This window comes from Theropithecus gelada, chromosome 1 (assembly GCF_003255815.1).
Source record: "Theropithecus gelada isolate Dixy chromosome 1, Tgel_1.0, whole genome shotgun sequence".
Classification (NCBI taxonomy): domain Eukaryota; kingdom Metazoa; phylum Chordata; class Mammalia; order Primates; family Cercopithecidae; genus Theropithecus; species Theropithecus gelada.
Genome location: NC_037668.1, coordinates 36,156,149 through 36,182,918, shown reverse-complemented (window position 1 = coordinate 36,182,918; position 26,770 = coordinate 36,156,149). Strand labels below are relative to the sequence as shown.

The 26,770-nt window shown below is 54.1% G+C and overlaps 1 protein-coding gene across 6 annotated transcripts in view; it reads right to left on the bottom strand.

Annotated features, from left to right (window-relative positions):
- The window catches only part of CAMTA1 (calmodulin binding transcription activator 1), a 969,422-nt gene that overhangs the window by 293,769 nt on the left and 648,883 nt on the right, over positions 1-26,770 (bottom strand). For all 6 annotated transcript variants that reach the window (XM_025367744.1, XM_025367761.1, XM_025367771.1 and 3 more), the window contains one exon: positions 379-450. In XM_025367744.1, coding sequence (XP_025223529.1) covers positions 379-450 — 72 coding nt within the window. The remainder of the gene's footprint in view (positions 1-378; positions 451-26,770) is intronic.

Genomic DNA, 26,770 nt, shown 5'->3' with positions numbered 1-26,770 from the left:
GTAACTAACCCACGAGAGAAAATGAATTTACAGCTTTCAGTCAACAGGCATTTCAGGGTAGGATACTCGGCCTTCTTTCTTGTCCTCATCAAAAGAACACTGAGGCGCCTTGGCAGCTGGAAGCACCTAGGTTTATTTCCCATCGGTGGGTGAGAGCTACCCCTGCCACCAGGCCTTCTCCCCTTCCTGACACCTGACAACACCAGCCCAGCCACCGAGCTGGCCTCAGAGCCACAACAGCCGAAGTCTCCCTAGGCAAGCTCACCAGGGCTCTCAGCCCGAAACCGTGTCGCATGCGGAGCCCCGCGCCCTCAGTGCCCTCCACAGACCCTTCCCGAGCACCGGTGACGGAAGAAGAATCCAGTCCCAGCCACCTACCTGAAGGAGCCAGTAGCACCTCCTGTGGAAGGTGGGGATGATGGAGGAATGGACATAGCAGCCGTACAAGCACTAGGGAGAGAGGAAAAACGAGAATTCAGTTGGAAAGAGGGAAGGAAGGAAGGAAGGAAGACGGCGCAACAGAGAAGGAGCAAGAAGGGGCCACAGCCGCCCAGCAGCGGCCCAGGGAGACCGAGGGCACCTCTGTGTCTGGCTCCAGCTCTAAGACTAAGGCTCTGGGACAGCACCTACGAAGCCCTGTGGGGACATGCCAGCCGGCAGACTTGATGGGCAGCTGGGGCCTTACCCTCTGGGGGCCACAGAGGCATCGAGAACCCAGGACAGCCAAGGACCAGGGAAATGTACCTACATATGCATTTTCCTGTAATTTTAGGGGCTTGGATTTACTTGGAGTTCATTCCTAGAGCCTAGGTTAAGACCCTCTGGGGTACAGGGAAGGGCTGATGGTTACAGAATTCATTGAAACATACATGCTGCAGACCTTTCCTGGCCAGGGGGCCCTGGCTGGTACGAGCCCAACCGGGGGGACAGGGTGGGGTGGCGCTTCCCAGGATGGGCCTCTAGAGCTTGTGGGGCCTCTTGTGCATCCCTGCTTGTTGACTCTGCCTGTTTATTCATATATTTGTTAAGTAATCCTGAATCTTTTGCAGATGGATTTGGTTTTGGAAAACAGCCAGAGTCAGGTTGGAGAAGGTGGGTGGAAAGTCAAGGTCAGGAAGGGCAGACTGTGGGTTGGGATAGCTCTCGGGGGCCCATCACCTAGAGCCAGGTGAGCAGAGTTGATGGGTGGGTGAGGTCATCGGGGCTGGCATGTTGGTGAGGAAGGCCGCCCTGCTCTGATTCTCTGGCTCTGCCTGTGTGTGCAGAGCTGGGCACTGGGGGCCAGGCTTGCTGGTGAGGTAGAGAAAGGGGCCTAAGGAGAACCATTGATCAGGTCCCTCTTGCAATCCAGCTGGAGGGTCTGAGTGAGAGGAAGGGGCCCAGCCTTGAGCAGGTCATCAATTTGGAGAGGGAAGTCTCATGGCACCCAGTGATGGGGGCCTCCAAGGCCAGGGGCAAAGTTTTCTTTTTGTGCCTCTGATTCCAGACTGGAATGATCTCCCTTCCATCAGCTTCAGAGTTCCCCTGGCTTCCCACTGCATCTGCTCCAGCAGGGGTGGGGCATAGAGGGGATTAAGGTTCCTCAGAGCCACACAGGACATCCACTAGGCGGGAAAAGGCCTCCCCCACCTCTCCTTGCTCATTTTAATCTCACTGTTGTCCCCCACACCCTTGAACCAGCTCTCCAGAGAAATGCTACCAGTTCTGCATTTAAAGCTTTCATCAGCTATTATTTACACCCCCAAAAAGACCGAGTGCAATTTGGTTGAACTAGGAGTCCACTGGAGCCCTGCCTGTCTGATTAGCAGAGTTGAAAGAGAAATCATTTTGGACTATGGGATTCTGGCTGCAAGAAAATCAGATTTCAATATGTTAGAACTTTTACAGATCACTGTCAGCTGGGACTTAAGCCCTGTATAAACCAAACAAACAAAGCGGAAATTAATTTAAACGATTCCCTTGCAATTCTTCCCCATGAAATGTATTTATTATTAAGAAAGCAATATTCTTTCTTGACTTTTCTGGTTTTCAAGACACGGTGTTTTGTTTTCATTGTTTTGGTTGTTTGATAACTCACTCCTTGCCAAAGGAGACACATGTCTGGACCTTTATTGTAAGTGTTTGGTTGCAATGAACAAGCAATACACCTGTGACATTCATCAGCTCCTTTCCTTTGGAATTTGCATGTTCTCACAGGCAGGTTCATTACTTTGACTCATGCGATGAGCCAAATGGAGGGAGATATCAACGGCTGAGGGATGTTCCTCTCAACCCTTTGAAATAAGAGGTTTCCATCTGCTGTTTCCCCACTCTGTTCCTCTCTAGACTCTGCAATGACTCGCCCTCTTCACCTGTCTTGTTCTCTGTCCGCTACTTTCTCTTGGACTTGAAAAGATGGTGGTTGATTTTCACCATCACTTCCCCTTCGATTGCCTGCCTGTCTGCCTGGACGGGGCTTCTGCATCTCTGAACCCCACACTCAGAGGTGAGCATTTCCCAAACACCAACTGTGTTTCCTCGGTGAACGTACAAAAGAAGAGGAAGGCCCAGGCCCGCTTTACCCCGAAGCCTCCTAACACCTCTCTGCTGACAACCTGGTCTACCCACAACTGCCCCAGAACCATCCGACAAGCAAAATGAAGTTAAGAGTAAAGAAACGCTGCCGTTTCTACATCAAGGCTCATGCATTTGAATCAGAGGAACCCTCGGAGCCTCACTCCAGAACCGAGTTACTCAGATACTCCTCTAACCACTGTGGCAATCCCATGCCTCGGTCTCCTTAGACGAGAAGCGTGGTCCCCGGATGGCGGGAGGGATAGGAAGTACGGCTGGAGGTGGATCCCTGATAGGCAAGGATCATGTCAAACAGTACCAGAGGAGGAAAGAAAAACGCTACACAAAGAGCCCCAGGGACTCAGGAACCCGCGGGCAATGGGACCCCTTCCATGTTGCCTGGCTCAGCACACTGGGCCACCCCCATGGTTAGTTATTTGGTTAATTTTCCCATCTGCCTTCTCAGAATGGGGGCTTCTGAGGGCACGGGGCCTCAGGCTTTTTGAATAAAGATATCCCAGTTCTTCCCACTGGCAGCTCCAGGACACAGGACCCAGGAAAGGACTCCTGAGACAGTCAATGTTTAAGTTTTGCCTGTGGCACCCTGAACGCTAAGGACTTCTCATACACACTAGAAAACAACTGTGAAAAATGGCTCTCATTGAGGGCTTAAAGGGTTAAGCTTCAGTTGCAAGGAAAGCTGACTTGTGTGGAGTCGTGGTTTGCTGTCCAACTGGGGAAAGTATCTCACAGCAATCCCCTCCTGGTGAGCCGGGGTGGAGCCTTGCCAAGAGGTGGAGCCTGCCTGGGGTGGGAGATGTGTGACCTGGGCTCCGAGAATCCTTGTCCTGCCAGGCTGTACCACGGGTACCATTTAATCCTTTCTCTCAAGTGGCTGTGTGGGCTGAGAGCTTATGCAACAACGGAACCCTTAGGACGCTCCTTGGACTCCCCGTGCGTATGCACCGTCATCAGTGACTGTCACCGGAAGGGGACATCAGAGGAGGTTGCAAAATCTTTAAGGATGAGTAGGGTTTGCCAAGGGAAGCATAGCGGCAGGAAAAGCAGCTGGTGAAGCACAGGAGATTCCCCCTCCCCTTCCCTTCACCCCTTGGCCCAAACCACCCACGGTGCAGCCCTGACCCCAGGCTCTTGCTGCCACCACCACCCTCACTTTGCAGTCTTTTCACAGATTCCAGGCCATATGACAAGGTCATTACCAAGTCAACTGGGGATTAATTGCACAATATTCCATGAGGCCATTCCGTGGCGAATCCATTCCCTTTACCCACTAATCAGAAAAGTAATCAAGTTTGTCTGTAGTGATTTGTGTTGTACAAATTCCTGGTGCTTTTTGACCAGGCTCTCAGGGTCCTCTGGGGTTTCCCCAGTTGAGCTTTTCACTAGGGGGAGTCACATTCCGGGGCTCGTGGATAAATCTGCGTAAGTGTGAGGTGCACACGCGTGTGGGAGTGTGAGGGACTGCGTGCCATGGGTTCCCTTGTTTTTGTGTATACACAAAAAGGGAGAGAAAGGAAGCAACTAGGTATTTATAGGAAACCTGGGAGGACGTCAGCCTTCAGATGAAAGCAACCTTTGAATCAGTTACATTGGGGAATTAAGGCCTGGCAGCTTCCCCTTAACATGGCAGTTGAGCAAGGAAAAATTTTTTCGTAAATATTCAAAATTGCTTTTATGACACTATAGGGCTTGCTTTTTTTTTTTTTTTTTAAATAAAAAAGTAAAGATGAAATTACAGGGGGGGCCGGGCGCGGTGGCTCAAGCCTGTAATCCCAGCACTTTGGGAGGCCGAGGCGGGTGGATCACAAGGTCAGGAGATCGAGACTATCCTGGCTAACATGGTGAAACCCCGTCTCTACTAAAAATACAAAAAACTAGCCGGGCGCGGTAGCGGGCGCCTGTAGTCCCAGCTACTTGGGAGGCTGAGGCGGGAGAATGGCGTGAACCCGGGGGGCGGAGCTTGCAGTGAGCCGAGATCGCGCCACTGCACTCCAGCCTGGGAGCACAGCGAGACTCCGTCTCAAAAAAAAAAAAAAAAAGAAATTACAGGGGGAACCAACAGCAAACAAGAGCTCCCTTCAGCTCAAAGTCAATGCCTCAAAAAAGAAAGTGGCGTTTATGAAGGGAGCACGGCCGCAGAGCCGCCTCGAACGCGGTGAGGGTCCCACACCAAAGAGTTCTGAATGCTGGACAGCGATGGCTTTAGTGGCCCAAGAAGGAAGCACCTCACTTACAGGTTGGGATGTGGTGGGCACCTCCCTTCCCGAACAGCTCTCTACGGCCTCGTCTGATGCAGCACATTCCCGCCCAACCCCCGCAACCCCCAGCACCATCTGTTTCTCTCTTCCTATCTCTGTACCTGTCTCTCTCTGTCTCTGTCCCTTTGTCTCTGTCTCTTTTTCTGTCTCTATCTTTCTCTATCTCTGTATCTGTCTCATCCTCTTTCTCTCTCTGTCTCTCCCTGTCTCTTGCTCTCTTTCTCAGTCTCTTTCTCTCTCTCTCCATCTCTGCAGCTGTCTCGTCCTCTCTCTCCCATTTCCCCCATCTCTGTCTCTCCCCATCTTTCTCTCTCTGTTTCTGTATCTGTCTCTGTCTCTCCTGCTATCTCTCTCCATCTTTCTCTGTTTCTCCCTGTCTCTGTTTCCCTTGCCTGTTCCTGTCTCTATGTCTGACACACACACACCCTCCATCCCTTTCCTTCCACCTCATGCCCAGACTGGGGGAAGCTGCAGAGGACTCAGCAACCTACCCAAGGCGTCCTGAGCAGAGCGTGCTCAGGGCATAGAGCGCCGGGAAGCTGATAGGGCCTGAAGGTCACAGTGGGCCACAGGGCAGCCCTCCTCATGTCCCTGCTCACGTGAACTCCCTGGCCCCAGGAGGCCTTATGTGCCCACCTATAGGCTCTGCTGCACGTGGTGCCGCTCACCAGGACAGCCCCCCAGCGCTGCCTCCACAGACCCCACTCAGCCCGAGTCCAGCTCAGGACCCCTCCAGGAGCCCCTGACCCAGTGGCCTAGCAGCAGACCCTGGGAACACCCATCAGAGCGAGGCAGTGGGTATACGGGCAGAGGGAGGATGTGGACTCTGCCTCGGGTCATTTCACTTTTCACCTCTGCATCCTTGCCTCACCCATCCTGGGGGCTGGGGGACCTCCTGCTAAGAGCCAGATAGCAGATGTGTCCGACTTTGAGAGCTGGGTGGCCTCGGGGGTTACTAGGTCCGTGTCAGGGCAGGGGAGGAGCGGCAGGCGGAATGGGGTGGGGATGCAGCCCAATCAAACTACCATGGACACAGAAATCTGAATGTAGATGACTTTCAAGCGTCATGAGTATTCTTTTGGCTATTTTTCAACAATTTAAAAACATGTAAAAACTATTCTTACCTCACAGCTGTTCAAAAATAGGTAGTTAGGCTGGACATGGTGGCTCACGCCTGTAATCCCAGTACTTTGGGAGGCCAATCACCTGAGGTCAGGAGTTCGAGACCAGCCTGGCCAACATGGCAAAACCCCATCTTTACCAAAATTACAAAAATTAGCCGGCACGGTGGCGTGTGCCTGTAGTCTCAGCTACTCAGGAGGCTGAGGCAGAAGAATTGCTTGAACCTGGGAGATGGAGGTTGCAGTGAGTCAAGATTATGCCACTGCACTCCAGCCTGGGCAACAGAGTGAGAATCCATCTCAAAAAATAAAAAATAAAAATACCAGTTACTTGGGAGGCTGAGGCAGGAGAATTGCTTGAACCCAGGAGGCGGAGGTTGTGGTGAGCCGAGATCACACCATGGCACTCCAGCCTGGGCAACAAGAGTGAAACTCTGTCTCAAAAAATAAAATAAAATAAAATAAAATAAAATAAAATAAATAAAAATAAATAAAAATAGGTAGTGGGCCGGATTTGGCCTATGGAGCATTGCTTGCTGCCCTCTGACCTGTCAGGTTGGGACAAGTGTGGATTATATCGTCCTTTAAAAAATTCCCAATTTTAAATCACAGCTAGTGACGTTCGCATAGCAGGCGCTCAATGTGTGTGATTTCCTGTGCGCCCTTCAGCAGGGCAGGGAAGGGGAGCGTGGCCCAGGCGTACGGGAGATCATGGACTGCATATGTTACAGACACAAGGTAAGCTGGAAAATGTCTTTCCAATTGCACTTCATTTGGGATGTTTGTTTTCTGGTCCTGAGTATGAGCATGCATGGCCCTTTTCCCCTGGAGGAGCAAAATGACCCTAGAACTTCTAGTTGGCCTGCCATGAAGACCTTTTCTGCCGTAGCCCCCTTTTTGCTGTTTTCTTGGGTCCACCTCCCACAAGGAGGCAGGGAAGCCCCAGAGGCCAGGGGCTTGCTGTCGACCTCCCATTCTGGGAAGTGTGAGGCCAGCATCTAATTTCATAGGTTGCTGGAAAAGACATCCTTGGCGTTGCTCAACAGGTGTCGTTAAAGCTGGGCTATCTTACTTGGCAGCCACTAGTCGCTGTGGCTGTTCGAATTCAAATTTAAATGAAGTAAAATTAAATTGAACCAAAGCCTCAGTTCCTCAGTTGCAGAAGCCATGTTTCAAGTGCTCAACAGCCACATGTGGCCGAGGGCTACCACACTGGACAGCACAGAACGTTCCACGATGGCAGAAAGTTCTACCGATGCTCCCACACTAGAGAACATGGGTTAGGATCCAGTTCAGAGATGTTTGGCAGAGACACTTGGAGCTTGGGACCCCAGGGGCCATGATCTGGGGGAGTCAGGGCTTCAAGGGATGAGGACTTGGGAAGTCAGCATGCTTGAAGGTTGGCACCTGCTGTTCTACCTAGGCAGGCCTGAATCAGCCAGTAAAGATTCCCCAGAGCCCTCTGTGCCTGTGATGGAAAAGCTTGTTCCTCAGCTCGCCTCCCCTCTCTTCCCTAAAACCTTCTCTAATGCAAGGATAATACCCACGGGGCCGCAGACAAAGGTGTTTATGAGCAAATCTCCATCTATAATCCTCTTTTATGACGGTCCCTCTGCTACCTCCTCTGCAAATAGCCCTGCCCCAGTCCTAGCAGCCAGGCCACTGGGAGGGGTCAGAGAGCACTGTTAGGCTGGCAGTGGTGGCCTCCACACCCCCACAGCCCCTGTGGCTGGCCCCGGAGGCTCCACTGGGCCCATCTCTCTGCCGCTGGGGAAGTGGCTGTCTACACAAAGGCAATCAGAGCAAACATAGATTTTTTTGGTGCTTGGTTTATCTCTCTCACTTGTATCTGATGCACCCATGACAAAGATGAATAGTTTTTAAAATGTGTCTGGGGTATAAAGCTGATGGAAGAAAAACAGCTCATAGAAGGGAAGGGAAAATCCACCTAGAAGATGAGGGTTTAATGCTATCCTCAAGCAATGAGGGGACAGGAGCAGGTGAGACACAGAACCGGGACCTGGGGGGAGAAGGAGGGCAGTCACAGCCTCCAGAGCGGGGCATCCTGGGCCGGCCGGGCCGTAGCTCAGGCATCCAAGGAACGTGTGGGACCAGATCCCATGTGAGTAACTTTTCACTGCTGTCTGCTCTGTGCCTGCCTTGAGCTCTCGTCCTCCAGCCTCCCCCAGTCTCGTGGAGGAGAGAAAGACAGCATGCACATGTCAGGCAAACACACAAGACCAAATCAAACAGCCCTGTTGCTAAGCGCAGAGTACCGAGGGGGCAGGAGCAGCCCAGAGGATGAAGTGTCCCGTTTTCATTCCGAAGGTGAGCAAAGTCACCTAAGAGGAAGTGACATTTGTGCTGAGCCAAAAAGGGTGAGAGGGAATTGGCCAGGTGGACAACAGGTGGAAAAGGCCCAGCCAGGTGGACAAAAGGGATGCAAAGCAGGGGGGCCGCTACAGGTGAGGATGGCGGGTCCCTCCCCGGCTCTCTCATCTGCGTCCTGCATGCAGGGTGAAGCTGCAGGGGCCGAGTGCATGACTCCACACACAGTTCTGCAGAATCTCCCCCAGGGGACCCACCATGAGCGGCTGGCAGATGGCCTTGTCTTTGAAGCAAAGGCCCTGTGATTTTATGGTGCTGCCCTTCCCCACTGGTCCAGACTCTGTGCATTGAAGCAGATTTCCGGGACGGACTCAGGGTTGCTCTGAGAACTGACAGCTCAAGTGCAGACTCAGGACTAGAACTTTGGCTCTGACCCACCCACCATCTCACATCTCCATTTCTCCTCTCTGAATGCCTTCCCTGCGCTGTTTCTCTCCCACTACAGTCGGGCTGACTTCATATGGCAGGCAGAGTCCCCTTCTTCTGACTGTGACCCAAGAAGCAGGAAAGTCTCTCTCTTCCAGATTTGGGGTGACAATACCAGGGACTTTGACCTACCTAGACTGCAAGCCCAGGACTGTCAGTGGGGTAGGGTGAACCTGAGCAGGGGCCTGCAGCCTGGAGGGCAGATCTGGGAGCAGAAGCAGGGCCTGAGTGTGCTATGCTGATGTCCAACGGCAGGGCTGTGGGGCTCACAGAACGGGGTAAAAATGTGGTTCCTTTCCTGTCAAAGCCTAGATGTCAGGAAGAAGTTGGTGCTCCTCAAAGAGCAGGTGGGAGTGAAAACCTTCCAGCACTTTCCAGAGCTCCCCAATGAGCAGAAGGTACAGCAAGGCACAGGAGGAGGACCAAGCAGCCCTGTTGCTCCCCAGGGCACCCTGAATGCAGATGTAGATCCTGGGAGGCCTTGGCAAGATCCTGCATGGGGCAAGGAGAGGATGACATGGATTCCTCTTGCCCTAGTTCTCTAGTTGCACAACTGTCTTGCACAGAGGCATCTGTGGGGAAGACCAGAGTCTAGACAGGCTCAGCAGTTTGTCTAGGGTCACACGGCTAGGAATGGGCAAGATTCAAACAAGCATCATCTGACCCCAAAGACCTTGCTCCTTCCTCCCCAGCACACCACCCCCTGGTCCTTGCTCAGACACCCATGCCATTGGCTGATAGTCAGGTCTTCTTTGGGACCCGCCTTCGTCCAAGACAATGAGATGAAGTCCCGGAGCTGCTCCCAAGACTGTCCTCACTGAAGGAGTTGGTTTGTATTAATCTAAGATTAGACCAAATGATTCAATTCACATATTGCCTGCAAAAGCACGGCGCCTCAGAACTTGTTAAATAGTGAATTGCTTTAAAACGAGTTTGAGCTAAATGGATTGCAGTCTGATTCAGCCTCCAGGTTTGGGTCACAGCAGAGATTTGGAATATTAGATCATCATTGACCAGGGCTCTAGCCCAGCCTCTTTCCTAAGACAGTCTGCAGTGGTGTCTCCCAAAGCAGCTTGTGGCCCTCCCACACTGGGGGACTGAGGCCAGATAGCAACAGGGCTGGCCTGGATCCCCAAACCCTGATGCCTTCAGGTTACGAAGGTAGTTGCCGGCCACAGCTCAGGCCCAGGCTCCCCCAGTGGGACCAGAGGCTCCCCTGAAAACAGCCCCTTAACACTGTACTTTCTTGGGGGACTCCTCTGGGCAGGGGTGGGAAGGCTCCCCGAAATTCATTCTCCCGGGCTCCCTGGGAGAGTGGCCGCCCCTTGGCTTGGCATTCTGGCTGGTTCTGTCCTTCCACAATGTTAAGTCATTCTTTCTGCCATAGTGGACCCAGGAGGATGAGGAAGGGTAGCCCTCCCAGGGACGTCACCACCCTCCTGGAAGGAAGAGTAGTATGAATCCCTTTCTGCAGATGTGGGAACTGCGGCTCAGAGGCATCAATGCCTTCCTTGGCAGAGGTCACAGGGGCACGACAAAGCTAGAATTGGAACTCCAGTCCCCTGGTCAGCAAAGCTTAAAGGAGTTCAACCCCATCTCCCTTGTCAGAAGCCCTGGTGCACACCCTGGAGGGACACAGGGGACCAGGTGGCCCAGTCTGGCCATGAAGTTTGGCTCCTTCGAGATGGAGGCGATTGAAGAGCAGATAGAAACCAGGAAGGGCAGCAAACCTCAAAAAGCTGGTGACCCGCCACCCCCCAGTCCCCAACCTCAGACAGGAAGCTAGAGAGGGAAACAGCCAGGAGAACCAGGCAGTGCCAGGCAGGCTCAGGACACGTGGGCACCCCACCCCATCATAAGGCAGAAAGTGCCTGCGGGCCTCTGGCCCTGGGGGGCAGGACAGACACCCCTGGGCATCTGGATCAGCCAGAGCCCGAGGAAGGGGGCTCCTTGGGCAGTCAGAGAGGAACAAGAAGACCAGCCAGGTGGGAACCCTGCAGACCCCAGAGCTCTGCTCAGGAGGGAGGACGGGTGTGCCATCGAATGAGGAACAGGAAGGAGGGCCTCTTGGTCTGGACAAGGAGTAGTGAGAAACTCTGCAGGAGGGTCATGGAGAGAGGGACACTGGGTCCTCAAGCTGGAGGCTCCCCCAACGTCTCTAAGGAATGTTCTAGATTGCTTTTGCAGCATAGGCCCTTTTGCGAGCTGGAAGGCAAAATGGGAGCAGAGGTAAGAGTCGTGGAGAACTGTGCGTGCTCCAGAAAGGAACCAGGGAGGTGTGCAGCCTGTCCCAGGGACACTGAAGGGCACGGGACCCAACCTAGTAGTCCCCTAGGAGGCTGGCATCCGTGCCTCTGCCCCCACCAGCCTCCCCTCACTTGAGCTCCTTCCTGCTAGGACCCCCAAGTATCTGCAGGAGAAACATCTAAATAAAGCGGCTGCCGACCTAACAACGACATGAGTGAGGAGGGCAATAAAAATTAAATGAATTTTTAGATAAAAAGTCATAAAAATCACATTTAAAGATATAAATAAAATCTCTGGAGCTTCAGTTTTATTGTTTTTGGGGGTTCCAAGATTAATAAATTAGTGGGCATAAAATGGAATAATAGCTAAAAATTGATAATAAGGTAAATTTAGATTTAGAGAAAGAGTTTATCCGAGTCATGAATCTCAAGTCAGAGAAGGCCAGGGGTGGGTGAGGGGCACGGTGGCGCAGGGGGTGGGTGAGGGGCACGCCGGCACAGGGAGTAGGTGAAGGGAGATGGAAGGGAGGGAGGAAGAATGGGAGGGAGGAAGGATGGGAGGGAGTAAGGATGGGAGGGAGGAAGGATGGGAAGGAGGAAGGATGGGAGGGAGGAAGGATGGAAGGGAGGAAGAATGAGGGGGGAAGAATGGGAGGGAGGAAGAATGGGAGGGCGGCACTGAACTCTGCTGGGCCTCGCTCCACGCTCCACATGGGCTGTCCCCATCGGCTCTAGCACCTGCTGCTTAAGGTCAAGTCCGGGAACCTGGCCACTCTCATCTGCCTGTTTTCCCATCCTCTGAGGACTTTCAGCCAGGCCCACATGGGCCCCTGCTGTGTCCCAGCACCTGCCAGACCACTTTGGGGAAGGCAGCCTGGCTCCTCACCCCGCACAGGCCCAGCCAAGCGGGAGCTGGAGACCTGCACCTTTCGTGTCTCAGAAATCTGTCCTGATACCTGGTTCCCCGTGGACCCCAGCAAAGAACAGGCTTTCTCTGAGCTGGGTGTGCCAGGCCGCTGGGCTCTGCAGTCCCGCCATCAGTAGGAGCTCTGCTCAGTGTACGTGGATATTCTCGCTCAGTTATCTCCCACCCACGGGCTCTTGTTCTTTTAGTCTATTTCAATATATCAGTGCTGTTGCTATCTCAAATACTTCCTAAAAGTACTGGACATAAATAATATATAAATAAAGTGAAATTCCCTCTCTTTCATCAAAGTGTACTGCTGAGACCTATTTCTTGGAGCCCTGCCAAGTGGTTAGAGCTGGTCTCCAGAGTGGTTTATACTGGTGATGGCCTTCCTTCCTCCTTCCTACTCCCTATCCTTCCTTTCTCCCATTCTTCCTTCCTCCCATTCTTCCTTCCTCCCTCTCTCCCTCCCTTCTTCCCTCCCTGCCTCCCTCTCACTCTTCCTCCCTCCCTTCCATCTCCCTCCCTCCCCCGCTCCCTCCATCTCCCTCCCTCCCTCCCTCCATCCCATTCTTCCTCCCTCCCTTCCATCTCCCTCCCTCCCTCCCTCCCTTCCTTCCTTCCTCTGTTATGGGCACCCCCTCACCCTTCAACAGGTCTGCCTGTGTTAAGCACAAGGAATCTCTGATGAATGCCTGCAAGTAGCTCTGGGTCTGATGTGTTCCTTGTCAACAGCCTGTTAGGCCAGCAGTGGTGGTGTGCATTTCAGCCTCAGGGATGACCAACAGTGGGACCCTGAGCCTTGGTAAGGAGGCCCAGGCTGCACCCTCTGGCGCTGGGAGCTTCGGCTACACAGCCCCAGGTGGTCGGCCTTTCTCCCTACTCATCTGCCATTCCCAGAGGACAGCAGATGCAGATGCCAGGAGCCCACTCCCCAAGGCCATTCTGGACGGCATGGAGGGCCAAGTGCTGCCCAGAAATCAGTCGCTCTCTTCGCCTGTGGGCACGCACCTGCGGGGCTGGCACTGCTGGAATTCCTGGCTGTGATTACTACTCAGCTCCAGAGCCTGCTGGAATCCAGCTCCCCAGCGCTACCCGCTCTAGGCACCCGTGACGCCACGCCGGTACCTACAGCACGCTCCAACATGCGCGGCTGCACGCGGCCAGGGAGACTGGGCAGGGATTCTTGCCTAAAACAGACAACGGGGCTTTGTTTATGAAGCAGGTGGAGGGAAATGCCGGGCCAGTCTGTGGTTATGTTAATGCAAGGCTGAGCTGTCTGCCAGGACATTAAGTGGAGTCGGATTCCTGAAACCAGCTTTCATCAGCAGATTTTTAAGGTTAGAATTACTCTCTCCTCTCCAAGGCTTGCCAAGGTTAATTCGGGCCTGAGCATGCAGAATTAATGGGCTGGGCAGAGGGAATCCGCCTTTTCCCGATTTTTTTCTCAAGTTCACGAAAACATCTCTACAGAAGAGAGCAGACAGCAGGGTGGCATCAGGCCCTCCACCCGGGAGCCAGTGTCGGAAACACACACGCAGAAACACGCCGAGCCGCAGCTCCTGCACTAGGGAAGCGGGAGGGATGGGCAGCATGTCTTGTCCTGGAACGGACTAAGCAGGGTCTGCACAGCAGCGCCTCTTCCCCTGAAAACAAACGTGCCTCAAACACCAGCAGACGTGCTGCCCCAGCCAGGCCGGCCCGTGCATCAGAACCTCCGAGGCTCTGACACGGAGTAGGGGATGAACCCCAGCTGAATCACTCAGTCTCACTGAGCCCCAACTTCCTCATCTGTAGAATGAAAATAATAATAATGGTGAGTCTTAAATAATAACTGCTACTAAAATAAGTCTGCTGTTTAGCAGAAAGAAGGGCTACACTGTGAGGGCTCTGGGATCTCGGGCAGACGAGAAGCCAACCTTCCTTTAACACAGGCACTGAGGAAATTTGCCCCTTGAAGGAAGAGGCAATGTCTCCAGGGAGCTCTGCACCCTCAGACCCAGGATGACTGAGGCCTCGCGCCCAGCACTGCTGTCCAGGCCTCAGACCCTCACGAGGAGAGAGCTGAGTGGGACGAAGGGGGGTAGAGGTCCCTCCCCACCCTCCCCGATCAGGCAGAGAAACTCACTCGGTCCTCCTGGGTAGAGGTCGGGGTGCCTGGCCTTGGGCCTGGGGTGCCTGGTGGAGGTTTGAGCACTAAGCCAGACTTGGGTTTGAAACTCACCTGCACATCTTAGCAGCACTGATGACTGTGGCCCAGTGGCCGGGACTCTGAATCAGTGTCCTCATTAGTAGGGAGGGGAAGAAGGATGACCTGATCTTGCAGGTTTGTTGGATTAAATGACAATACATTTGCAGTGACTGGCACATAGAAGGTCTTCAATAAACACAAGCCTCCTCAGTTTCCCCAGATACAGGGCACTTTGTCCCTTGCCTGCCCATCTCTTGATTACAGCAGGATCCTCCTAACAGCTCTCGATAGCTCGGGCGGCCGCCTGGTGGGGACCCCCACCCAAATGGTGAGGCGAGGCCGCCTCTGCCATTTCCTCTCTCAGCTTCCTCAAGGAGTCAGGGCTGTTTTAAAATAAACAGCAGCTTCCCAGGACTCGAGAGCCCTGCCCAAGTGCAAACAGAAAGGGGGACAGAGTCAGAGCTCCCCTCGGGGACATAAGCGCTGGGATCCCCTCCCTGCTGGATGAGCACAGGGACCTCCTTTTATAAAAATGGCAGATCCTCCCCGGTTCTGCTCAGGTCTCCCCTGAAGTTCCCAGCTTTCTTCAGAACCAACCGCACAGGTCTTTACCCAACATGCCTGCTGCAGCTCACCACAGTGGATGCACCTCCAGGCCCCCAGGCTGCTGTGGGGGGCTGGGTCCCAGCATGAGTGAGCAAAGACTCCACAGCAGCTCCAACGGAAGTGGGAACCCCACCGTCCCTTTCCGTCCCTCCCTCGGGGGGTCTTCTGTCTGCCACCGCCACCCCTTCTTCTGCCTAAGGGTCTTGCCTCCTACTCAGGAGAGAGCAAGGAAGGCCAATTCGATCAGCCAGTTGCCTGGAACATGGCTCTTATGGCCAGTGCCACCTTTGTGCCATCTGCCCATATGTCCCCCTCCAGGGACAGGTGCAGGGCAGCCTTCCCCCAGGACTTGGGGGGACCAGGGAAGGCCTGTTTGACTCAGAGCTGGGGGTTCCAGCATAGTGCCTAGAACTATTTCATCTGGACGTAAAATGCTAAAAGGGCTGCCTTCTCTGTGGAAAGGCCTGGAAGGCTTGGTGGAGGAATTTCCTTCCTGACTAGTGGTTCCTAGATTCGGGGCCCAGGAGTATAGAGATCTGGGCACCTGGACAGGTTGCTGGAAGCTGTCGGGCCCACCCCTGACTCTGCAGATAATGACAGTGGGGAGGGAGGTGCAGGGAGAGGGGGACCTGCCCAAAGCCACAGTCACTCCATGTGGCTCACTCTGGGCCACGTGCTTTCCGGGCCAGCCTCCTCCCGTGAACCTCCCAGGCCGGGGAACCCAGGCTGCTGCTGGACACGATTCCACATTTGTGCTTCAGGGTAGAAGCCGAAAGAAGGTTCTGCCACTAGATGCTGCTGGGAGATCGGACTCTCCAAAGCTTCCCTAGGGTCCGCCTGTCCCAGCAGCAGCTTTGCTGCCACACATGGGCTGAGAGCAGGCCAGGAGATCCTAGGGGGCTGGGATGGGGTCTTATTTCATCTGTGTTTCCTTGGAGCCTAGTTAGTCAACTGGAAGCCGATTCAAAAACCTCTTTTGAACTTCATGGAAAAACTGTGGCCCATTCCTCAAAAAGTTAAACATAGGAATAGCATACGACCCAGCAATTCCACTCCTAGGCAAGTGCCCAAAAGAACAGAAAACAGACTCAAACAGGTACCTGCACACACATATCTACAGTGGCATACTTCACACAAGGCAGGAACAGCCCACATGCCCATCAGCGGAGGAAGAGGTAAGCAAATGAGGGCTCGCCATACAATGGAACGTTATCCATCCCCAAGAGGGGAACCAAGTGCTGACATGTGCCACAACACGGACGAACCTTGAAAACAGACTCACTGAGAGAAGCCAGGCACAGAAGGCCATATATTGTACAACTCCATTCCAGAAAATATGCTGAAGAGGTCAACTTACATGGTCAGAATGCAGATTGGTGGTCAGTAGGGGCAGAGGGAGGGAAGAAGGGGGAACGGCTGCAAATGCACTGGGAGTTTCCTTTCGGGGTGATGAAAATGTTTTGGAACAAGATAGTGGTGATGACGGTACAACACTGTAAATGTACTAATGCTTCTGCATTGCTGACTTTAAAAAGTTATTTTTGTATTATGTGAATCTGACCAAAATTAAAACAAATGAAAAGAAACTGTGGCCCAGGCACAGACAAGGGCCAGGGACTCCACTCTGCCCAGTCCCTGGAGAAGCTGCCTCAGCACGCACACCCTCCTGGCGGGGTGGAGGGGCGCCTGGAGAGGAACTTGGCGGGGGGGCCGATGCAGGAGACACAGGCCCCCTGTGAGTCTATCTGTTCAACTGACAAGTTTGCTGAGCACCTATTATGTGCCAGACCCCATTCAAGGTGCTGAAATTTGACGGGGAACCAGGCAAAGTGGGTCCTGCCCTCCAGGCCTCCAGTTTAGAGCGGGGGGTGGGGTTAGCCCCCCTGGCCTAGTGTTCTGTGTAGCCCAGGGAGCCTGAGGTCTAAACCTCAGCACTGTGACTGGGAGCTGCCTGCCTCTCATGTCCCCTCCACATTAGCTTCTAAGGGGCCCACCTGCCCAATGAGGCTGCTGACTCCTTGTGGGCGTGAGCTTGACCTTTCAAGTATTTCTGCATCCCTGGGTCTGCACACATGGCCCAGCGGAGCTGCTGGACAATAGTGTGTTGCTGGGACCCAGCTCAGAGGAAACCAGGGGAGCTGAGGGCAGGGAGCCAACAGCCCTACTGGGTGGGTGGCGGAGGTCTGACCCTCTGGAGCTCTGAGGGCTGAGGGTCTGCCCAAACTCAGCTGTGGACTCTAGACCTCACAGGAAGCAGCCACAGAGAACGTGCTCAGTGATGGTTCATTGACAGGAGGAAGGGAGGCCTCCCTGTCCATTCCAAGGCTTCTCAGGGAGAGGCTAGGCTTCAAGTTCCCCACCACCTCCCCAAACTGGCACAGCACCTGGCACACAGTGTGTGTTCTGGAAAAGTTCGGGGGGCCAAGGACTCAAGGCAGAAAGGTGGCTCAGGAGGGCTCCGGGGCTTCGGAGAGCAGGGATGGGGTGAGCTGACTCGTTCCCCATCCCCAGGCAGAGCTGTGACCCTCCTCAGGCAGTGCTGCAGCGGCGAGGGTGGCCACCTGGCCACAGTGGGAAGGAGATCCCTGCACCAGGCACAGCCCGGGGACTGAGCTGCCCGGGGTTGTCCAGGCAGCTGCAGAACTCAGTGCACTGATCCGGAGCCCTGGAAATCCACTTTCCAAAACCCCTCCCGGTAGGTTCTGAGCAGCTCCCCAGCAAGAAACACAATCTGCGGATGAGAACATCATGCAAATGGCTCTCAACTGGAGCCAGGGACTGGAGAGATGCGGCTGGCTCAGAGCTTTAAAAGGACCAGGCAGGAGGTTTGCTCTCTGGACCTGCAGCCTCAGCAGGGTCTGGGGCCTCAGCCACATGCACATAAGTCTCTAGCTGCAGAGCCTACATCCATTAATGCAGTGCCCTGCCTGGGCCTCCGTAATTACACCTGCTTCTCCCGAGCGAACACCTTCACCGACCTCCCCGGGGAAATAACAGATTGTCCTGCAGCCTCTAGGATGATCCTCCTGGGGGTGGAAGGGAGGGCTCCGTTCTTAACGGTAAGATGCAGACGCCCTGCATTTAGCTGCTCTCTCTGCCCCACTAGAGGGGCTCTCGCCCTCGGACCTGCATTTTATCTGCTTTGTGATGGGTCTGCGGGCTCCAGAAGGAGAGAATGCAGTATTTTCAAGTGTGTAATGACATGCAGGCTGCATGTGGTACAAATTTCCTGGATGTATAAAATGGGAAAGAAACAGGTTTTCTGTCGCCTGTAACTATCCGGCAGTGTTAAAATATGACTCGTTGGAATCCAATGTGCTGCTAACCTGCACGGGGCGGTATTGAATCTTGCAGGCAGAGCGGGGAGGCGGTGGGGCCTGCAGCCTCAGGCACCTGTGGCTAATTCAATCCCACCTGTCTCTACTTCTGCATCTGGTCTGCTTACAAGGTGTGAAAGCTGCAGAGGCCCCTTCCACCTCCTCCCCTCCGGCAGAGGTGGCGGAGGTGGCAGGGGGCCTGCTTTCCTTCTTGTGGCTGCTCATAATCGAAATCCTTTGCCTGATGCCACACTTTCTGTGTTTCGGATCTTTAGGGAAGTCTCTCCAAGTTGTCTCACTGGGCTGTTGTATCTCTGGGCCACTGTTGCCTGAGGAAATGTCCTCACTGGCTGGCTGATGGGCACCCATCCTCACTCTTGGTCCTTACAACAACCTTCAAGGAGGGAATTAGCACACCCTTTTTCAGGATGGAGTATCAAGCCTTGGAGAGGCTCAGAACTTCTACACATTCCACAGGGATTCAGATCCAAGGCTTGCTGGATGGTGGCCTCCAAGTTGGTGCCTGTGGTCCCCAAGCGGGCCGCATCCCTGCTGGGCTGCCTGGTGGGGCTTCATCCTGGGCCTCATCTCCCCAAGCAGGACACCAGGCCTTAAGGGTAACATGACGGCAGTGCCAGAGCTCAAACCCAGCCCCTCTGCTCCCTCCTACCCCCAAGTCACCTGATGGTCCTGTTGCAAAGTGTGGTATCAAACGTATTTCTCCCCTGGGGGGTGCCTTGAGCGAGGAGTCAAGCTTATACTCCTCGGGGGCTGCTCTGAGTCCCTGCCGTTCCACTGAGTACTGAGTACGCAGTACTGAGCCCCAGTACTTTCCTTTTTCTTTCTTTCTTTCTTTTTTTTTTTGAAACAGAGTCTTGCTTTGTTGCTCAGACTGGAGTGCAGTGGCACTATTTTGGCTCACTGCAACCTCTGCCTCCCAGGTTCAAGCAATTCTCCTGCCCCAGCCTCCCAAGTAGCTGGGATTATAGACATGCGCCACCACGCCCAGCTAATTTTTGTATTTTCAGTAGGGATGGGGTTTCACCATGTTGGCCAGGCTGGTCTCAAACTCCTGACCTCAGGTGATCCGCCCACCTTGGCCTTCCAACGAGCTGGGATTACAGGGCTGAGCCACCATGCCTGGCCCTCATTCCTATTTTCTAGGTGAGATAACTGAGGCCCTTGGAAAAGACGAGGTCAGAGGGCTCTGGCTCCCTCTGGATCCCACATGCTGCCAGCATCCTGGCCTACCCTGGTGGGAGCTGGTCTGCCTGGCCCAGTGGTCTTAGACTGCTTCTGACTTCTCTGATGAGAGTTAGGGACCTCGTGTCAGAAAATTTCGCTCGGCCTGTGCACACCACGTTGGGTGCAGCTTCGTTTGGTTAAGAAGCCCCAGCCCCATCCTGACAAATGTCTAGGTCTACATCTCCTTGCTTCATCAGCCTTACGGTTTGTCTAGAATCCAGACAGAGCCCATGCTCCCAGGGTCAGCTTCTTCGCTGTTTTCCTTAATAATGTACAAACCGCCAGCCACCCTTCCTGCTCAGCAGTGGCAGCCGGCAGCGGCTCAGGCCCCCAGCCCATGGTGCCCCACACACCATGTTGATATCAATGTTCACAACAAGTTATTGTTTGTTTTGGGAAACATTTTGCTTCTGTACCTTGGAGCCATTTCCATCTGGGTGTGCAAAACAGCCTGGATCGCTCTCTTGGAGCAAGCAGACGGTGCTGCTGGGTGCCCACAGAGGGGCCTGCCATGTCTGCACGTTTGTGTGTTCCCAGATTCATATGCTGAAATCCTGACCCCGAGGGGATGAGATTAGGAGGTGGGGCCTTTGGGAAGGGATGAAGTCATGGGGACAGAGCCCTTGTGCATGGGATTAGTGTCCTTATAAAAAGAGGCTAGAGGGAGACCCTTGCCTCTTCTACCACGTGAGGATGGTCTATGAACCAGGAAGAGGGCCCTCGCCAGATACCGGATCTGCTGGTACCTTGATCTTGGACTTCCGGCCTCCTGAACTGTGGGAAATAAATGTCTGTTTTTTATACGCCACCTAGTTTATAGATTGTGTTATAGCAACCTGGACAGACTGGGACAGGCTCTGTCCCCCACTCACAAGGAGAGCTGGTGCCTGCCCAGCTCCCAGCTTGGACACAGCACAGAGAGCCTCTGCCTCTGCAGGTGCCTCAGCTGAGCACCCACCTGGACACCAGTTCTACCCGGGCAGAGGGTCCTTCCTCCAGGACATGGAGGCTCACACACATTCCAGACCCACGGAAATGTCAGGTTTCACACCTTCCTGTCGCCCAGGAGCCTGAGAGGGTGGCACTGGCAGCAGATGTCATGCATCAGAATTCTGGAGGGTAGAACCCCCCCTCCTCCAGGCCCATGCCTGCTGCCAGTAAGTTGAGCCCATCAATCTTTGTGGCCTCCTCCTCATCCCAGAATTTGCTCGGGGAAGGAGAGGAGGGAGGTGCGGGGACTGGACTTGGGCACCAAGACTCCCTCTCTGCTCTGCTGGTCTGCAAACACATGCATTTGGAATGACGGGGAGGAAGACAGCAGCCACAGAGGGGCACCGCTGACCTGCTCCGAGGACTCAGTGACATGGGCAATCTGGTGGTGTGCAGGGACAGCCTGCTTCAGAGCATGGGCTCCGAGGTCAGACCGACCTGGGTGTAAACCTGGATTGATTGCCATGTGACCTTGGGCAAATAGCTTTGCTTCTCTGCACCCAGGTGCCTGCACTGTAAAGAGCAGAGAAGAGCTTCTCCCTCGTTCAGCAGTGAGCCTGCCTGGGATGCTGACGGGAGTTCCTCACACTCAGCACGGGAAGGCAGGAAGGGACAGGGTCCCTGCCCTCCAAGGGTTGCATTCAGGCTGGGGAGGCTTCCAGAGCCTGTGAAAGCACTCGGGTGGACAAGAGAACCCCCACACAGGGCTGGGAGGCCCGTGGCACTGGCAGGGCTGCTCTGAGTCCCTGCCGTTCCACTGAGTCCTGAGCCCCTGGGAGGGTGAGGGGCTGCAGCATGTGCCTAGCGAGTGCCAGGCAGACGTGAGCAGAGCCAGGGACCCCTTAGCCTGGCACCATCCCCTGAGGCCTTTGAGAAGAAGCCCATGTGGGAACTGAAAGCTGACACCGTGGCTGCTGAAATCCAGCACTCAGCAGCTCCCCCGCCCCCTCCCCCCTCCCCCCGCACCCACTCAAAGCCCTTCAGGTCAAAGGCAGGCCCCACACTATCAACCTGACTTCACTCCGCTTCCCTCCCCTACTCTCTCCCTCCAGACGGTGCCATGCCATCCACACGTGCCACGTGTTTACCAAGTGCCCTTCTTGTAGAGTCACTCTGCTTCCCTCCCCTACTCTCTCCGTCCAGATGGTGCCACGCCATTCACGCACTCCACGTGTTTACCAAGTGTCCTTCTTGTAGAGCAGTGTTCTCAGCCAGGGGCAGTATGGCTCCCTGGGGGCATAGGAAGTGTCTGGGCATTTCAGGTGGACATGAGCGGTTGGGGGTGCCCTGGCATCTACTAGGTGTAAGCTCAGTGGGAGCCGCGTCCTCCAGTGCACGAGACGGTGGACTTGACTCCTCCATCTGGCCCAAACCACAACAGCTCCATGGTTGAGAGCCCCCTGCAGACCCCAGCACCATACCTGGGAGGTAAGAAAGACGGTGGGGGTGAGGGGGGCTGCCACATGTCCTGCTCACTGAAAGCTGTTTATACTCCACTTTGGGAGACCAGGTGCCCTTACAAGGAACGGCCGGGCTGTGAATCGAGTTCCACGGAACCCCGGGGAGCACCCCTCCCCTCCACAGTCCCGGGGAAGGGAGGTCAAGGGTTTCTAGCCCAGCTGCTGGTCTGATAGAAGATCCCTTTCACAATGTCCCCTGCACGTGGCTGGTGCTGGGATGGCCTAAGCCAGAGGGCAGCCCCTTCTGTGGGAGAGCCTTCTTCATAGCCCACAGAGGGGTCCAGCCAACGTGGGTTCAGCTCCCAGCTGCACCACTACAAGCCACGTGAGCTCCATTTGCCATGTCACCTTTCTGAGGTCATTCGCCCAGTCAGCAAGCCCATGGCCACCCAGGCCCTTCTGGTGGCCAGGCGTGTGTCCCTCTCCCGGTCTCTCAGCCTCCCCCGTCTTAACCGGGATTCCCTGCACCCATGGGACCAGAGCCCCAGACAGAGTCTCACCCTTCCTGAGCCTCAGTCAGGCCAAGCAGCTTTTGTGATCAAATATTGTTATATTTACCTAAGGATCTGTTAGGAAGCCATTTTTGAGATGATGAATATTTAATGAAATATTTAAATATTTAATAGGAACTTTTCAAACCTGACTTAATAATCCATGTCATAAGGAGAGGAAAATGGGGGTCGTGTTTTCACATTTTCACTTCCTCTAGGTCTCTCAGTGTTTGCTAGGCTTTTTTTATTTTTTCACAGCAGAGTTTTAATTATACTCAATATTCCAGAGAGAAATTCTTTTCTCATTAAAACTTAACTCTTGCCGACAGCAAGGTGAGCAGGTGGGCGGAGGATGCACTGGGACGGAAAATGTGTGGAGCAGAGAGGGATTGTCCACCCACCAGCCCGACTCCCCCGTTTATCAGGTGAGGAGGGAGGCCTGGAGCGGCCACAGCTGCCTCCAAGGTGATGCCAGGCATTTGTGGCTACACCCATATGGGACCCAGGTCTTTGGACCCGCAGGCTCCGGGAGCTCCATTCATGACACCATCCTGACCCTTGAATGTTCGCTCAAGGCTGACATCGGGTGACACCTCCTAGCCTCAGTGACACAACCCCTGGCCCTCTGTGGCAGCAGCAAATTGAGATTTTCATCACTTAGGAAGAGGAGGCAGCCTCCAACCTTCATGAAAGACTTGAAAAATTTAAACTGAGTTCCAGACTCTTCTACCATGAGGGTGGGTGTGAGTGAACGTCCAGTATGTCCTTGTTCTGTGTCCCCTCTTCTCTCTGGCTCCTCCAGCGTCAGGTGGCCTCGGGCCCAGGTCCTTCCACCTGGGAGGGGACACAGGCCAGCTACGCCTCCCCCTCCAGGCTGAGCCTTTCCCTGGTCCCTGGTCACCTTGGGCGGTTCTGCTCTGTCTGGGCATTCGTTCCCTGCAGGCTATGCTGGCACCAGCCTCACTGTACCTTCTGTGGGCAGTGGGGCAATCCCTGGCTGACCAGCCCTTCAGACCCAGCTCAGACCACAGCTCCCATGGGCTTCCCCTTGCTCACCAGCTCCGTCTCCACCCTCGTCTCTGTGGGGCAGTCTTTCCTCATCGCAGCAGCTTCTCCATCCCTCTCTGCTTGGATCATTCTAGAAGTCTCTGGCTATCTCTTTCCCATGCCTTTGCCTTGCACTCCTGGGGCCTTTCTCTGGTCTCATTCATCAGTACTTTCCTCTCTCCCCATCTGTCCAGGCCACACCAAGCTACTGCACATTCCTAGTGAATTTAGGGTATCCTCAAAACCTGCTTAGACATCACCTCCCTTGAGGCATCCCTCCCACCTCCCACCTGAGGCACAGAGGTAACCTGCGCCCCACCCCCTACCCCTACCCCGTGTTAGGGAGGCAGCTGCAACGCGCTTTCATTACAGCACATTTTATTCCACATCATGGGCTGTTTTTAGTCTATTTCTCCAGCTAGGTGGGCAAATTTTACGGGGAGCAGGAACATGTAACATTCAGTTCTATATTCTCAGGGCCTGCCATGGTTCCTGGTATACAGTAGGTGCTCAACTGCTTACTGAACAAGTCCTTGAACCTGTATGTCTTTGTGTTGTCTGGTTTTGTTTTTGGAGGGCTGGGGGAAACTCCCATTTCTACGTCCAGTGAACTCATATTCACCTTTTAGGGTGCTGCTCAAAGACCTAATTCTCATCCTAAACCTACAACAGCTTCTCCTCTAATCCAGCTATAATTCCTCCAGGCAGAAGTGGATGCTTCTTGCTCGGTGCCCCCATGACCCTCTGCTTGCCCACCACCATCAGCAGGGTTAAGACCTTGCTAGGGCTCAAGGCTTCACTTCCTGTTTCCTCACTCCCTAGGCTGGGCTGTCCTTAGCTTCTCTGCCTCCAGCCCAGCCTGGTGCCCAGGGAGGAGGGAAGCAGCAAACAGAACCCTGGGCTGGGCAGAGTGCACTGTGGCCACGTACTGCAACCTAAGCTGCTTCCTCCCCATAGTCCCTGACACCTGCTCAGGCTGGTGCCAGCCCATCCCGTGGCAGAAGCTACTGTGGCTGGAGAGGCAGATGCTTGGGCAGCCACAGGGCTGGGTAGAGTGGGTCCTCAGAAACCACTTGAAATGATCTTGGGCCACAGGGCAAAGAGGTTGTCTGTTTCTGGGGTGCTTGGATACAGCCCTGAGGCCATACTCCGGAGGGAGGACGTGACAGATGAAGATGTGACATTTTTAAGATGGTAACTCTTTTAATAAGGGGTCTTTAAATATTTAGCAAAACAGTAGAAGAGGCCAATTCAGCCAGGAGTGATAGTTTTAATCTCACTGAGCACCAGCGGGTTTCCTCCGAGCAAGGGAATCTAACTTCTCCCTGCTCCCAGCCCCAGCTCCCACCCTCCGCAAACTCCTGCAGCTTCCTCTGGGGGCCTGAGGGAGGGGCTCGATGGCTCACCGATGGATCACAATGTCTGAGCCCAACAAGACAGGATGGCATTTCCTGGTCCTGTGTCCAGGCAGAGGCATGGGTGATAGGCTGTGTCTCCTCCCTCTGGCCTGCTCAACTGGGACCCCCTGTAGAGGCTGTCTTGGGACCCTGGACAGGATGTCAGGAGGTAAAAATAAATGGAAAAGAGGGTGCAGAGACCTGAGGGACCCTGTCTGGAGCCCCACTTCTCCCTTCTTACCAAACCTACCCACCTCTGGCATCAGCTCACCCAGAAAGCCCTGGGCTCTGGACTTCCCTCTACCCCAATGGTGCACTGTAGGGCACTGCAATCATCTCTGCTTGTGACCCTTCTCTGTGCCACTCAATACGGCTGGAAGGTGAAACCGGGTCCCCAGTGCCCTAGCAGGGCCATATGCCAAGCAGAAGCTCAATCAGTGGTAGATATTGTGCTGAGGTGGTCCAGGCACCAGCCTCCAGAAAATGCTGATTCGGATGCCTAGGGCTGGGTGACTTTCTACCCTCCCTGCTGTCTTCCGACATGGCTATCACCATCTCCACGGGCTTCCAAGACCACCTTGAGGCACCATCTACTAACTCAGTAAGTACTAGCGAGGCTTGCCATGGGCCAGGCCCGATGCTGGGGCTGAGCATGCGACGGGGACCAGAACAGACCTGGTCCCTGCCTCAAGGGGCCTGTACCCCATGGAAGTGGGGAAACAGGCGTCAGGCAGATCATCATACACATCTCGGGTATGAAGCTTGTGTGTGACTGAGCTGGGAACCAGAAGCCTCATGCTTTGCAGCCGTCATCCAGGGCTTTGACTTGGGCAGAGACACAGTATACTTGAGCTGGGAGGGGCAGTTCTGTTGGAGTGAACGAGGCCAAGAAGTCAGGAGGAGGATCTGCACAGGGGCAAGGAGGGACCACAGGCAGGAAGAAGTGTTCAAAGACAGGGATGGAAAGGACACCACTGGGGCTGAGTCCGGGAGGTCACCAGAGAATGTGGCATCTGGGAAAGCCAGGGCAGTAGCACTCTGTCACAGGCCTTGAGTCTCAGTGTCTGCCTTCTCCATAAGAAAACCAGCTCTGGCGGAAGCGACCATGCTTGCTTTATTCCTTGCCAATCTCTAAATACCAGCACAGTACTGACACACAGTAAGTGCTCAATAAATGTCTGTAAACTAGATAAAAAGTGCCTCATAGACATTGTCTCATTTACTCTTAACAACAGTCCAGTGGAATCAGGATTATTAGCATCCACATTTTGCCAGTGAGGGAACGGAGGCTCTGGGAGATTGAGAACCTCAGCCAAGTCATGTGTTGAGTAAACCATGGAGGCAGGCTTTGCACCCAGGGCTGCTCTGACCCTCAAACTTGTATTCTCAACCCATGTGCCACTTTGCTTTGGCCTCTTTTTCTAGCAGATTATTTCTCGGAGCTGCTGCTACCACCTCCGTGAATACAACCCAGCTATTGGTATGCGAACCTACGTGCTCCCTGTACCGGCTGCCTGCTCATCTATGCATATTTCGTTATTAAAATGGGGATACTTTAATCTCAGTCTAATTTTGTCTTTAGGGAAGCTCTGTCCCCAGCTGCCCACAGCAAAAGCCCCCAGGAAGCAGGCACCTACTTGTGATTCAGGCCACCGTGTCCATCCGTCAACACGTTTGTCTCCTGTATCTGCCATCTCTTATTTATAATCCCGCTCAGATTAATGAATGACAGTAGTTCTCATCACAGGAAATTTGATTAATCAATTTAAGTGCTTAATCACCACAGCCTTGTTGAGTGCTGAGCATCAGGGATCTCACTTTGATGCAGATGAAATTTCAGAAAGAAGTGGGAGAGTAGAAACAAAATTGTCAGCACTTCTCCATGGAAACCCCATGGAGGTTTCAGGACTGAGGACAGCGCTGGGGAAGTCCTGGGGCCCCCAGAAGCCAGAGGTGGGGTGACGAGAGGATGGGTGGATGACTGACGCATGGAGCAGCCCTCTGAAACCTCTGGAATCGAGGCTTCCTTTGCACCTTGATTCCACCCAGAGTCTGCGCCTACGCTTTGGGCAAGGGAGGCAGAACCCACGTTGGTCTAAGAGCGGG